Below are 12514 nucleotides of genomic sequence, written 5' to 3'. Positions count from 1 at the left end.
CAATTTTGACTTTCTTCTTGCAATTGCAAGTTTATATCCTGCTTCTTATCTCAGAATTGTGAGATATAAACTCGCAATTGCGAGTTATAAAGTCCAATTCTGAGGAAAAAAAATATTATTAGGGCTTGGGCCCTGTATCAAAGATGCAATATCAAAAAACTGTCCGATGACCAATATGTTATCAATAAATCCACAAGCAACTGAACTCTACCTGCAGAAGCAAAATGAAGCATCTGGCATGAACCCATTTAGTAAAAACTTACATTAGCTTTAGGGTCCCTCTGACCTGGCCCTAACCTATACAAAATGAACTCTGGGATTGTAGCTCCTAGGGGAATGATGATGAATGGACCACAGGTCCATACATAAAATAATTGTGGTTAGCCTTACTGGGAGTAATATGTGACCTTTTTACCTTGTCAAACGTGATCTGTTGCTTTTGTGTGTTGACAAATGTTGTGGTTACCAAAGCTTTAACAAATAGCATTCATTTTGGGTTTAATTACAGTTTATGCTTTCAAATAATGGAAGAGTTGGCGCAAACATAGGTGTGCAAATCAAGACGGTGGTTTTGTTGGGTTAAGGAATCAACAATTTGTGGTTACTCCTCCAGTCCCATGCTAACCCACAAAACAACATTAGTGATTGTTTTGTGGGCTTCCTTCAGGCTCTTGAGTGAAATAACAGCTGAGTGTGGTTATACTCTAACTCACCAATCTCGGTCTCATAGGGTTCCCCGTTTTCTGGAAGTTGGATGAACTGTTTGGAGAACATGCTGGAACCATAGCCTAAGATGTAGCCCTCAAGTTTGATGTCAGGGTTGGGACGAACAAACTTCAAAACTATGGTATCCCCAGTGGCGTTGATCCGAACCTTCATATTCTGTCTTCTTACTGTGCGGAGGAAAAAGTAGTGTTTGTAATACTTTTAATTGGCTTCAGGAACAGTGCTGCAACTCTTCAAACACTCTGTGTTTCTTTGTTTGACATTCAATGGCAGGAAAAAGGAATTGCACAAAAATAGTGACTTTCAGAACACGGCAATGAATAAATGATTAATTACTGAAAGAGTAAAGAGTAAGACATTATGTTTCCCATGTGTTGGATGGGGTTTGTGAATTTATGGGGTTTACTGATTTATGTGGCCAAAGGGGGAGTGCACTTTTGAGGAGTGCAAAAGTGTGTGCCATGAAAAAATTCGTTGAGGTAAATCAAGGACAATTGCTTTCACAGTTGAGCTCCTCATCGCTTCACTCAAAGCACAGTAGCATATGGACCTCCAATATTCCGCAGCATTATATTTAACAGAATTATGAGGCTTTGAACAGTTTCAGAATATGACACTGACACACATTTAAAGTGATTTGATCATTATCTTTTCATACCTGCGCCAAGCAATTCCTTATAAATTTCCTCCTTTTATACCAGCGTCATCTTTCACTGCCATTTCATTGGATAATTTGCAGCATGGAAAATGTTTCTAGTCAGTTTCAGGCCCATTCTAAATCCAATAAGCCACCAGGCTGGGTTGAGATTTTTCCGCTTCCACCTTTTTCCCATCAATCAGAACTGTTTAACGATTATGCTGAGTTAAAGAGGCCACGAATCGTCCTCCTTAAACTGATTTAAGCTGGTTGGTCTCGGCCTTTGGAAAGTGATGTGTGTATTTAACTTTATAAGTAATTGCAAGCTTGGCAGGTCAAGCTCATCGCCCCAATCTGTCAGTCACAGTGAAGCACCAAACTTAACTGGAGATCTCATTAATCAGGCTCATTAAAGGGACAGTTCACCCAAAAATGAAAATTCTGTCATTATTTACTCACCCTCATGTCATTTCAAAATCATTTGATGTCTGTAGAGTAAAATATTTAAAGTTCTGAAAAATCTTCACAGCGACATTTCATAGTGACCACCAAAAAAGCACCATAAAAGAGGTTCATATAATAGTGAACAGCATTACACCAAGTTTCCTTAAATCATATGACAGCTTTGTGTGAGAAAGTTGAGTCATTATTCATGGTTTAGTAAGCTGTTAAGAACTGCTGTAATTAGATCATTGATTCAATGAGTTGAAAGCAATAACTGGATCAGTGAAAGAATATTTACATTTAGCCTATTCTTTTGAATGATCTAGTTTATCCATTCACGAATGAATCATTCACTCCGGCTTGTGAAATGGATAAACAGAACATTGAAAAGAACAGACTAAATGAAAAAAAATATGAATTCATTGTTCCTGTTCTTGAGTTCAACTCATTGATTCAGTTACAATCGTTCTAGAGTTAACTGCTCACCGGAGGGGAATATTTTCAGTAAATAATGACTTAAATTTGGGGTTTCCTCACATAAAGCTATTGTATGACTTCAGAAGACTTGGAATATAGAACATGAATCTGATGGACCACTTTTATGATACATTTTTTATAATATTTGGATGTAAGTCACTATGAACTGATTTTGTTTGGAAATAATCTGTTTTATTGCAAGCTTTTTGTGTTTCCAAACTGTCTAAGAAGACACCTTTCAGATCCCACTAGCAGAAAGGTGAAACATCTACAACATGATTCAGTAACTCGTCTTCTTAATCTTTAGAAATCAGTTAAACAAACACAAGAGAGGAAGTGTGTGTGGTCAGGGAAGCTGCTGAATTTGTACAAGGGAAAAATACACACTTCTGAATCACTGGGATCATTGTAAAATAAACTCCTTAGTGGAGAGAACTTTAAGATGAACTCTACTTTAGGTGTTACATTACAAAAATGTACCGTATAACTTTGATAAACTATAATTAAAAGGCAGGCACAGTCTTGTTTCTTTATCAGATGTCTTTTTAAGTTGCTAAATTGTGTCAGTGTAGCTTTAGACTGGGGCCAAGGCTCTGAGTCACGGACAAGGCTGGACACTTGCGGTTGAGTGGTGTTGTTGGTTTATCTGTTCACACCAGCTTGTCACCACAGAGGTTTTAAAAGCCGTAGCTGAGAGATATTTTCCGTTCCCAAAATGTAATAGCTTTACATCTGACAAGAATCGTAAAATGTTGCTTTGCAGTTACAAGAGTTTTACCATACCAGTGGAGAAGGGCTGGACAATGGTTTAACCTCTACGGTCAAGGGAAAACACAATCACATTTTTCAAGGGAACCATGCTGGTCAAATCATGAATCATTTTGAAAGCCTCAGAATCTGAAACACATTCTTATTATAAAATGAACAAGCCAAAACATTTAAACTTTGAAAGAAAAAAACATTTCCCATTCCTAATGAATCCAATTACTTGACTAATAATACGTTTTTAGCCAAGTCATGTTGTGCACTTCACTTTGCGAAGTAAACAAAATTATCATTGAGTAATTGGTATTTTTTGCACCAAAGTTCAATTGAAAATTTGGTTTCCAGTCACTTGGATTGATTCTTTCATATGTTTTTCAATACAAAGATTTGATGTTGTACCTTAAAAAGCCAGAAACGCAGAGGGTGGGCGAATAGCTATGGAGGGGAAGCAGAGGGGGAAGGTATATCTCATTTGACACCACTGACAAGCGTAATCATGCATGCTCTTTCCTGGCTCTGATGTTGAATGATTTCCAGGTTCAGACTGATCAGTCAAAGACCAGCCCCAAGCTGTGTTCTGTCAGATACGGTTCGTTTTTGGCTTTATGCATGAATACGGTCCAGTTTTTATTGGACGTCTGGCACTTGTTCCACTTAAAACATAATTTACAAACACACTGATTTCTAGAAGGGTCAGTTTGATTCACAGCATTCCTCCTGGACTGAAGCCATGCTACACAAGGCACTTGCCAAGTCTGCATTCAAAATCAGTCCAATTTATCAAATCAATCTCAAACGATTTCAGTTGTTTTTCCCCCTTCATGTTCAAGGCTTTAAATAAGCAAATTCAAAAAAAACTAAAACTGATCTTTGGCTTTACAATGAATGACCACCAAAGGGTTAGTTCACTGCAAAAAAAAAAAAAAAAAAAAGATGAAAATTCTATCACTATTTACTCACCCTCATGTCCTCCAAATCAAATCTGTATGACTTTTTTTTTTTTTTTTTGTCTATACAATGAACATCAGTCCATTGTATCAGAACATCAGAACATCAGTTGTTTTGTCATTGAATTGGCAAAAACTGTTGAAACATTCTTAATTTGCAGACAAAAAAGGCATGCAATGGAACGACATGAGAGTAAGCAAATTCATTTTTGGGTGAGCTATTTCTTTAAGTCAGCACTTTTCATGGAAAATGTAGAAATCTGGTCCTTCTGCAGAACTCCAGGCTCTTTTGCACCCCATTAAAGGACAAACATGACCCAAATATCCAAGGAGATTATTTAAAAATGGCACTAAACTTCAGAAGAAGCAAATCACCTGAGGGCGCGGGGGGAACGTAAATCTAATGTTTTCCCGTACATCAGCAAATCATTCGTCTTTCAGGCACATTTACAACAGTCCTGATCTCTGCACTCAACAGCTGTTCCCATCTCCCCTTCACCCCCCAAATCCTTTCATCCACTCTGTCTTGTTCTGACTTTTCAGAGGTATTCATCTAGACACATTTTGATATTAACAACCAGTATTAGTAGCATACAGACAACCCTTGATTGCTATCACCACTCCTAAACACATGCTCATTTCAAAATTCAATGTTTGTTTCCCCAATAACATTGGGCTGCAGTTCCAAGAGTGCATTGTGAACCTCTATGGCTTGCTTTTACAGTACAGCTGCCTGCACATGTGTTGTTAAGCTGTCTTTGCCCCACGGCAACTCGAAGTACAGTAACAAGTAAAAGCTATGTCTAAGTCGAGCGAAAATGCAGACAGCTCAGACTGCTGTTTCCTTTTAAGGCGTCAATTATCAATTCATCATTCATGCTGAACAAACTTAAACCAGATTAAGATGGTTTGCTGGTTTTAACAGGTTTAAGATGGTTAAGATGGCAAATTTGGTCCTAGAGAGCCGCTGTCCTGCAGAGTTTAGCTCCAACTCTAATTCAAAAACACTTGAACAAGATAATCAATGTCTTCGGGATTACAAAGGCTATAGGCTGGTGAGGGTTTTTTTCAGGGTTGGAGCCAAAATCTGTAGGATAGCGGCTCTCTAGGACTGAACTTGCCTACCCCTGGTCTAGCTGGTCTCCCAGTCTGGCCAAGCTTGTCCAACCTGGTCTAGCTGGTCTCCTAGTCTGGCCAAGCTTGTCCAACCTGGTTTAGCTGGTCCCCCGACTTGACCAAGCTGGTGTACAGCGGTTTCACAGAAGTGGTCTCCAAGCAAAACAAGCTGAAAAGTGCCCAAAACCACTCTAAAACCAGCAAACTACACCAGAGCAATCAGATAAGCGTGTTTCTTTTCAGCAAGAATGAGATATTTTCAATATGTCTTCACTCTTGTTGAACTCATCCCCACCCGGTAATTTAAACTGTCTTTTTGTCCAGTCAACATCCATAAGGAAACGAAGTTGGCCAACGAAGTATAAACACAGAACGCTGCTGGGCTGATTGACTAGCTGTGATGAATGACGCTCAGTACAAGAGAAAGGGCATTGAGCCAGCGCAGACATTCTTCCCCTCTGGAGATGGAGGTGGTTTTTAATAGCTGATGAACGAGTGCTGATAGTGAACCGAGAGCTTGTATTACTAATGCCATAGCTAATCTGAGCCCACAGGGATGCTGGGGGAATGAGATCTTGCACAGAAACACGCCACATATGCACGGACAACACTAGCACTAAGAAGGATGGTGTTGGAAGATATTTAGACACATACACAAATGCACTTTGAACAGGATGCCAAGGTGCAATGTATTCATTCTGCATTTACACATGCACTAGACTAGAACACACACAATCAAACACCTTCATGGAATATATACATACACACATACATGCACAAAATAAACTGTGATTTTGGCCAGAAAGACTGGCTGGTTTCTCAAGTTGGACTCTGGACAATGGCAGACAGATTGCACGTGTCTAATTTTCCAGCACCTTTCAGGCTCCAGTTATCCTTTTTTCTCTCTCGCTTTTGCAGAGTTTGGCTTCGCCCCATCTATAATCATGCGAGACTGACTGCTGCATATAAATCCCATAATACACACTCAGTTCTGCTCATGCATGCCCAAATGCACCTGCAAGTGCAAGATTTATTGCATGTTCTTAACAGGTTAATGATAATGAAATTTGTCCTATAGTTAAAGCTTAACACCTGCAACTCCAATAATAAATCTTTAACTATTGCTATCCTAATTATATGTGAACTACTGCAGAAATGCATGGCATTCTCAAACACAAACAGGTGCATCACAAAAATTAAACACGAGTGCCCCTGTTCTGCGAGCATTAGGCACCGTGGTGCTGAACTTGCCTCTGACTCTTTGCGCGGAGCTGCATGCGAGGAGGAGAATTCCTGCAAGCGTCAGAAGGAAGCCCAAGTGAAGGACAGTGCTGCCTGCCATGGTGCTCTGCTCCAATAGAGAAGGGATGCTGCCTGATTTCTCTAAGACAGTTGCTGCTGGTTCTTCTGCTTGAGTTGGTGTCAGGTCAGGACTTCTTGAGCTCACTGAGTGCCTCTGCTGAGTGATAGACAGTGCGAGGAGTCCTCTAGGATGTATAGTGACCAGGGAGGGAGGAGATTGCTGATGTGTGCCTCAATCACACCCACCTTCACAAATCCACACACACACACACACATGTGTGGGGGCATGGCTTTCATTTACTGGGCTTGCTCGACCACACACTCTCACTTTTTCTTCCATCAAGGATTTTTTCCTGCAGCTTGTGTGTTTGTGGGTGTGCATGTCTGTGCTTGTGTAAGGCTGTTTCCTCCAAAATCTGATTGGACCTAATACATGGACTTGGGGCATCCATACAATGGTAAATAGCCTAAAGGGAGTCTGGGTTAAAGGAGGACAATGAATGATAGAGTACATGAGCAGGACATAAGACGGACCAGCAGATGGCATATGCCTCTCTTGATCCAGTGAGTTGACCTGGTGGAAAGTACAGTATCCCTCTATTTCATCATCACGGACAGAAGCACTTGTCTATCTGCGGCCATTGCTAACCGCTGCACATTACGTCTCGTCTAGCTGGCCATCCAGCCCCACACTTCTTGCCAAACAACTTAACCTCCAGGGACATAGGAGGAAATTTTGGAGGGGGTGGGGGTGGGGGGGGGGGAAAGTGATCATAATGAAAGTGCTTCCGACACGTGCCATTGCATGCGACATGCAAAGGAAAGCACTCGTTCCAGTGAGTCTCGTCTGACCCACAGGATGTGAACAAAGACATATTCATGAATCAAGCTGCCCAAAAATTATGCAACTACAGCCTGTCTCCTACTACATCATCAGGACAGGGCACCTTAAAACAAGAAATCTACTTTAGAACGTCCCGTGCTCCGAGAAGAATTATTTTAAAGAGCATTACAAGTAAAAAAATAAAATAAAACAACAACAACAACAACAACAAAAAAACGAAAGTACAATTTGGAAAACCACTCCCTATCATGACTCAAACAAAACGTCACTCATTTGCAGCTGTGATCATGTCTAGGACTGCTTGCTTTACCAGCACAACAGTTTACAACAAAGTGAGTTGCCAGAATCAACTCAACAGGCCGTGCGATGCCTTTGGCTAGAGCTTTAACCCCACATACATCTTTCTGGTGCATATATAAAAATGGTTTCTACAGCTGGTACCACTCTGAGTCTCTGTGATTACCTTGTAAATTCTTAATGAGTTACTTCAAAAGACCGAGCTGGATAGGGCTGAGGCTTGGACAAATTAGAGAAGACTTGTAGACCAGAATCAGGTCATTACAGCTTTGTTTTTCATACCTGAAAACATGTTGACCTGTAACCCTTCTTAGGAACATGCTACAAATTGTTATGCTGCCATTTAACTGCCTAACAATTACTCTGAGGTCAAGCGGCTCACCTTTCAACTGAGAAATGGATTTTGCAATGTTTCAGGTTGAATCGTGGTATGTCACTTTTTAATATAACTTAAAAATTGCATAATAAAATAAATAATTGAAAAAATATTCAATAGCATACTTTTGTTGTTGTTTACTTTTCTGTAATATCAAGAACTGTGAAATTTTACACATATTGGTCTCGACTGCAGAAATTGTGTCTATACTACCAGAGGAACACACACATATGACACACAGTCTGCTCATGGCCTCTCCTGTTACATATCAAGATGATGAGTGTTGAAACTACAGGAAAGACATGACGGGCTCCATGCAGTGTGTATGTCATAGAAATCATGGCTTATATAACAGCTTCACCATGCCTGGCCTGCAAATCGAGCTTCTAAGAAGGGAAAATCATTCTTAGCCTTACAATGCAGCCATTGTCTTTTAGCCTTGAGCAAATGGCATCAGTTTAAGGAGTGTGACGTGGATCTATGAAATCTTTCTAAAAAGGAAACAAACATTTAAAGCCTCCCCTCCAGCATCCCCTGCTATATGTACAGTGTATAACAGATTATATAAATGAGATGTTCCATGACCTAACTGTCAGGTTGAGTTGCCTTCTTCACAGGTATCACTGTCACAGGCTGTACTAATGCTGCTCAGGTTTGGGCTTGTTCCATTGTATTCCACATGGATGTGAAGTTAAAGCTGTTTTTTCTCTGAACATTTGAACTGCATGGCTTACATTACTGCAAAAATGGCCAATGAAAACGTCACCTCTTGTTAATGGCACATTTCTGATTCTGGAATCTTGGCACACATCAAGCAATTCCTCAGATTTCAAGGCCTGTTTGATATAAAGATGTGTACATAGAAGCATTGTTAGTCCCATCTGTGAGACATTTTATGCTAAAATGAAGCCCAGCTCAAAGTGGCTCCAAATTACTCCAGCAAACGTTCAAAAACACTCTTTCACCAACCTCCAGACACTTGATTTACCCGTAAATTAATTCAACTAGAGAAAAGAGATGTTGCAGAACTGACTTTTAAATGCTAGATACTAAAAAGCTTATTTTTCTGGTTATACTTTTGATCTGAGAAGGAAAATTGAACTGTATATTAGTGCAAATGTTCAACCATTTATGTCAAAACACTGGAAAATTTTGCTTTATCATCTGGAAAGGTTCTAATGTGCGTGTTTGGCTTCATGTGCATCTTCAAAACTGAAAAGCCACTGAAATTCCCTGCTGAGTCACATAAACCATCATTTCTTACATCACCCTCTGAGGAAAACACTCACCTGTTTTGTGACATCCATTCATCATTTGTCTGCTCCTACCCTCCAGTGTTGTCTCTCTGACCCAGAAGCAACACACTGATCACAAAGAAATCCAGCATGTACTCATGAACATTAACCTCTATTCTTAAACCATCAATCATTGTATTCTATCTGCCAGTGTATTACAGATCATGTTCTTCAGCACATAACCCAGCTGTTACCTTAGGCATCACCATGGGCTGCACATTTGAGCAAGGATTAGAACAGAACAGAACAGAACAGACTGTTACAGCTGGAAGTTGTTGTACATAAATAATTTCTTGTGAGCGGATGGTGGCCATGACAGGTTTATGTTTTGTTTTGGTGAATGAAAATGAGATGACGGCATGGTCTTCGCAGGAACCAGCCAGTGTTCGAATTGTATCATAGCTCAAGAGGTTTCCCAACCTTACTCCAAAATCCAGGGCTGGAAATGGGGGGTAACGCAGAGTCCATGGAATCCAGGCGTTCCGCACGAGTTCAGCACAAAACATAGCGCAATTAAATTGCATAATTAATCATTAAATGTGAACTATACAGGTTTTTTTTAGCTTAATTTACCTTAACTGAACAGCTTCGGAGTCATTGGAATGGTTATATGACTTTTTTCGGGTTGAATGGTGGTCTTCTCGCACCACCCTAGCGCCTTTGAGCGGAAAAAACACCCTTGCAATTTTGGGCCTGTGGCCCAAAAGCGAGAAAACAGCGAAGAAATTGCCAAAACTGCATAGCACCGCTTTAAAATATCACGATCTGGTTCCAAACATCCACGCGATCTTACCAAGGGGGTAATCCAGTACCCGGAAAGCGTACCTTCCCCGGAGGCCGCCATTGGTTAGCAAGCAATCACCTGCAGTTAGCATTCCATTGACTCCCATTCATTTTGGCGTCACTTTGACAGCGAACAACTTTACATCTGAGGTGTTTAAAGACTCTATTTATCCATTGTTTATTTCTAAAGAAACACGACAATGTATAAAAGGCTCCATTACCTTGTATCTTACGTTATGGCCCCGTAGAAGTAGTTTTTATAAAAATAGGCTAACGATTACATCATAACCACGCGACTCTCAGTCGCACAGTAGAGAAAATACCGTATAGACAGGAGGAGAAGCTCGCGGGCAATCGGGGGGATGTGGAGGCATAAAGTCTGATAAAGTCAAGGGAGAAGCCCATAGAGAGTCATAAAGTTTCTCCTGCTCCTAGCTCATGGACACCTCCTACTCACGCTCTCCGTCTCTGCAAGTTTCGGAAGGGAATGATTCAGATTTCTCTTGGCACAGCTACTAGAAGACAGACGGGTTGCTCACGTCACATCTATGTCGTCAAGCTCAGTTTGAGTCTGCGCAGTACGCTCAGCCATCAGGAAGTGAGTGCTTCTAATTGACTTCACTTTTCTCCATTGAAGTCTATGGGGTCGCTGTGTCCATTTCTTTTACTGTCTATGGATCTTAGTGCTTGAAGTGGGCCGGTACGCACCGGTATCGCAGGACCGGCACTTCTATATTTGAAGTTGTATACCCTCACTTTTTCTTGCGTGCCGGCACTTCTCGCATGTTGCCGTTCTCTAACAGAAACATAAAATCAGGCAAATTAATTCATTGTAGACATCGCACTCAAAATTGTGATAAGATTTGCGCGAGCCATTGATAAAATGTACAACCCATTTTAATTCTATTGAGAATGTAGTAAAATGCTGTGGAGAAAGTCAAACATGATCTAAAAACAGCCACTAAAAAACTGATGAAACGAGGGGAAAACATCTTCCTGCAAGCTATTAAAACTTCTCATGACCATCTTTACTATAATTTATCAAGTTCTATTGTTTTTATTGTAGTAGGCTACATTTGAACTAACTTGTTGTAGAATTTATAATAAATAATCTGTTAAGGGAATACCGGTAGACTTTTGAAAAGTTAAAAAGAAAGAAAAAGTTAAAATGTGAGCCATCAATGGTTTACCTGTAATTATATCCTTATTGTAACGAATGCTATATTAAACAATTACAATAACTACTTTTTCATAGGGCCAAGTACAAGTTAGAATCAAGAGCTTTAAAGTATGGACCTTCTTGAATTATTGACTAAACAATTGGTTTTCCTCATGTGTAAAATGTGTTCTGCTAATATGACAGATATGCCTATTGGGAAAATACAAGATAATACAATTAATGAAAGGAACTAAAATTAAAAAAAAAAGTAAGCAAATTTTGAAAATTTTAAGCAATGATAATTTGACTTCCCATGGCACTTTGTAAACAAGTGATTGTTACAGTATCAACCAACTTTGCAAGTGTGGGCCATTTTGCAAAAATAAAGCAAAAAACAAATAAATAAACCTCACGAGGGAGCATTTCCTGCTACCCCGTTAAACGGTTCGCACTTTAACCCCCCAATGTTCAAACCCAAACTACAGCCTTGCCACCGAGGGAGACAACCAGTTCCCCCCTCTCAAACAGAAGTGAACAAAATAGATTAAATCACCTTTTGAAAGTAACTTGATGCTTCAAATAAAGATATCGATTACATCGTTACACCAGTAGGTGGAGACAAGTGACTGTTAAAAAATGTACTTGTCATTGAATCATTCATTCAAAAGATTTGTTCAAAAACGCTATTCATCTAGCAATGAAACAAGTGGCATCTTTATAATTGAGTCCTTGAACCATGTAAAAAATTTTTTTTAAATCATTCAAATTAATTACAAATATTTTTGTAAATAGACTGCAGCAACTAACATTATGCCAGAACCTCTAGTAAATTACTTCTTTTTTTTTTTTTTTTGTCTATTCAGAATTGTGGGAGAATTGTAATTAATATTTAAATTAAATTAAAAAAAATAATAATAATTATGATTGTCTGTTTCCAGAATCTTGCAACTCAATGAGTAGTAGTTTAAGAAAAACAATGCTTTATCCAAAAAGGTTTATCCAAATTATTTTGCATTTTAGAATGGTCATCAGTTTCCCTTCCCTTAAAACTGGATTCACCTTTAAATGTTTAATAATTGTTGATTTTAAGTACTAAACTGAGAGGCTGCCATCCACAATATTCCTTAGTTTTCTTGGACAACCCGAGGACAAATGTATTTGAAAGGTTTGTGTGACCTGTTCAATTCTGTATGTACCACATATGCAGATTCCTAGACAATGTATCTTTAATTCGGCCAAAATCAAACAGGCAATTTTAAGTAGAGATTCTGTTGAATAAACATATTTGTGCCACACACAATTAATAAATGCTGTTCATTGACCTTTCATGTGCCTGTCTTGATAAT

At 39.4% G+C, this 12514-nt stretch overlaps 1 protein-coding gene across 15 annotated transcripts in view; it reads right to left on the bottom strand.

Moving 5' to 3' along the window:
* Window positions 1–12514, bottom strand: part of abi3bpb (ABI family, member 3 (NESH) binding protein b) — a 54905-nt gene that overhangs the window by 20917 nt on the left and 21474 nt on the right. For 9 of the 15 annotated variants that reach the window (XM_081385587.1, XM_081385588.1, XM_081385590.1 and 6 more), the window contains exons 1-2: window positions 6360–6602; window positions 714–889 (exon numbers count right to left, since the gene is read on the bottom strand). In XM_081385587.1, the coding sequence (XP_081241713.1) occupies window positions 714–889; window positions 6360–6454 (271 nt within the window). In that variant the 5' untranslated portion in view covers window positions 6455–6602. Of the gene's footprint in view, window positions 1–713; window positions 894–6359; window positions 6603–12514 lie in introns of those variants that run through there. The other 6 variants (XM_081385586.1, XM_081385589.1, XM_081385582.1 and 3 more) reach the window with 4 other exon arrangements.

Source organism: Scardinius erythrophthalmus (assembly GCF_964197995.2).
Source record: "Scardinius erythrophthalmus genome assembly, chromosome: 14".
Classification (NCBI taxonomy): Eukaryota; Metazoa; Chordata; class Actinopteri; order Cypriniformes; family Leuciscidae; genus Scardinius; species Scardinius erythrophthalmus.
This window is presented reverse-complemented; position numbering and strand designations above follow the sequence as displayed.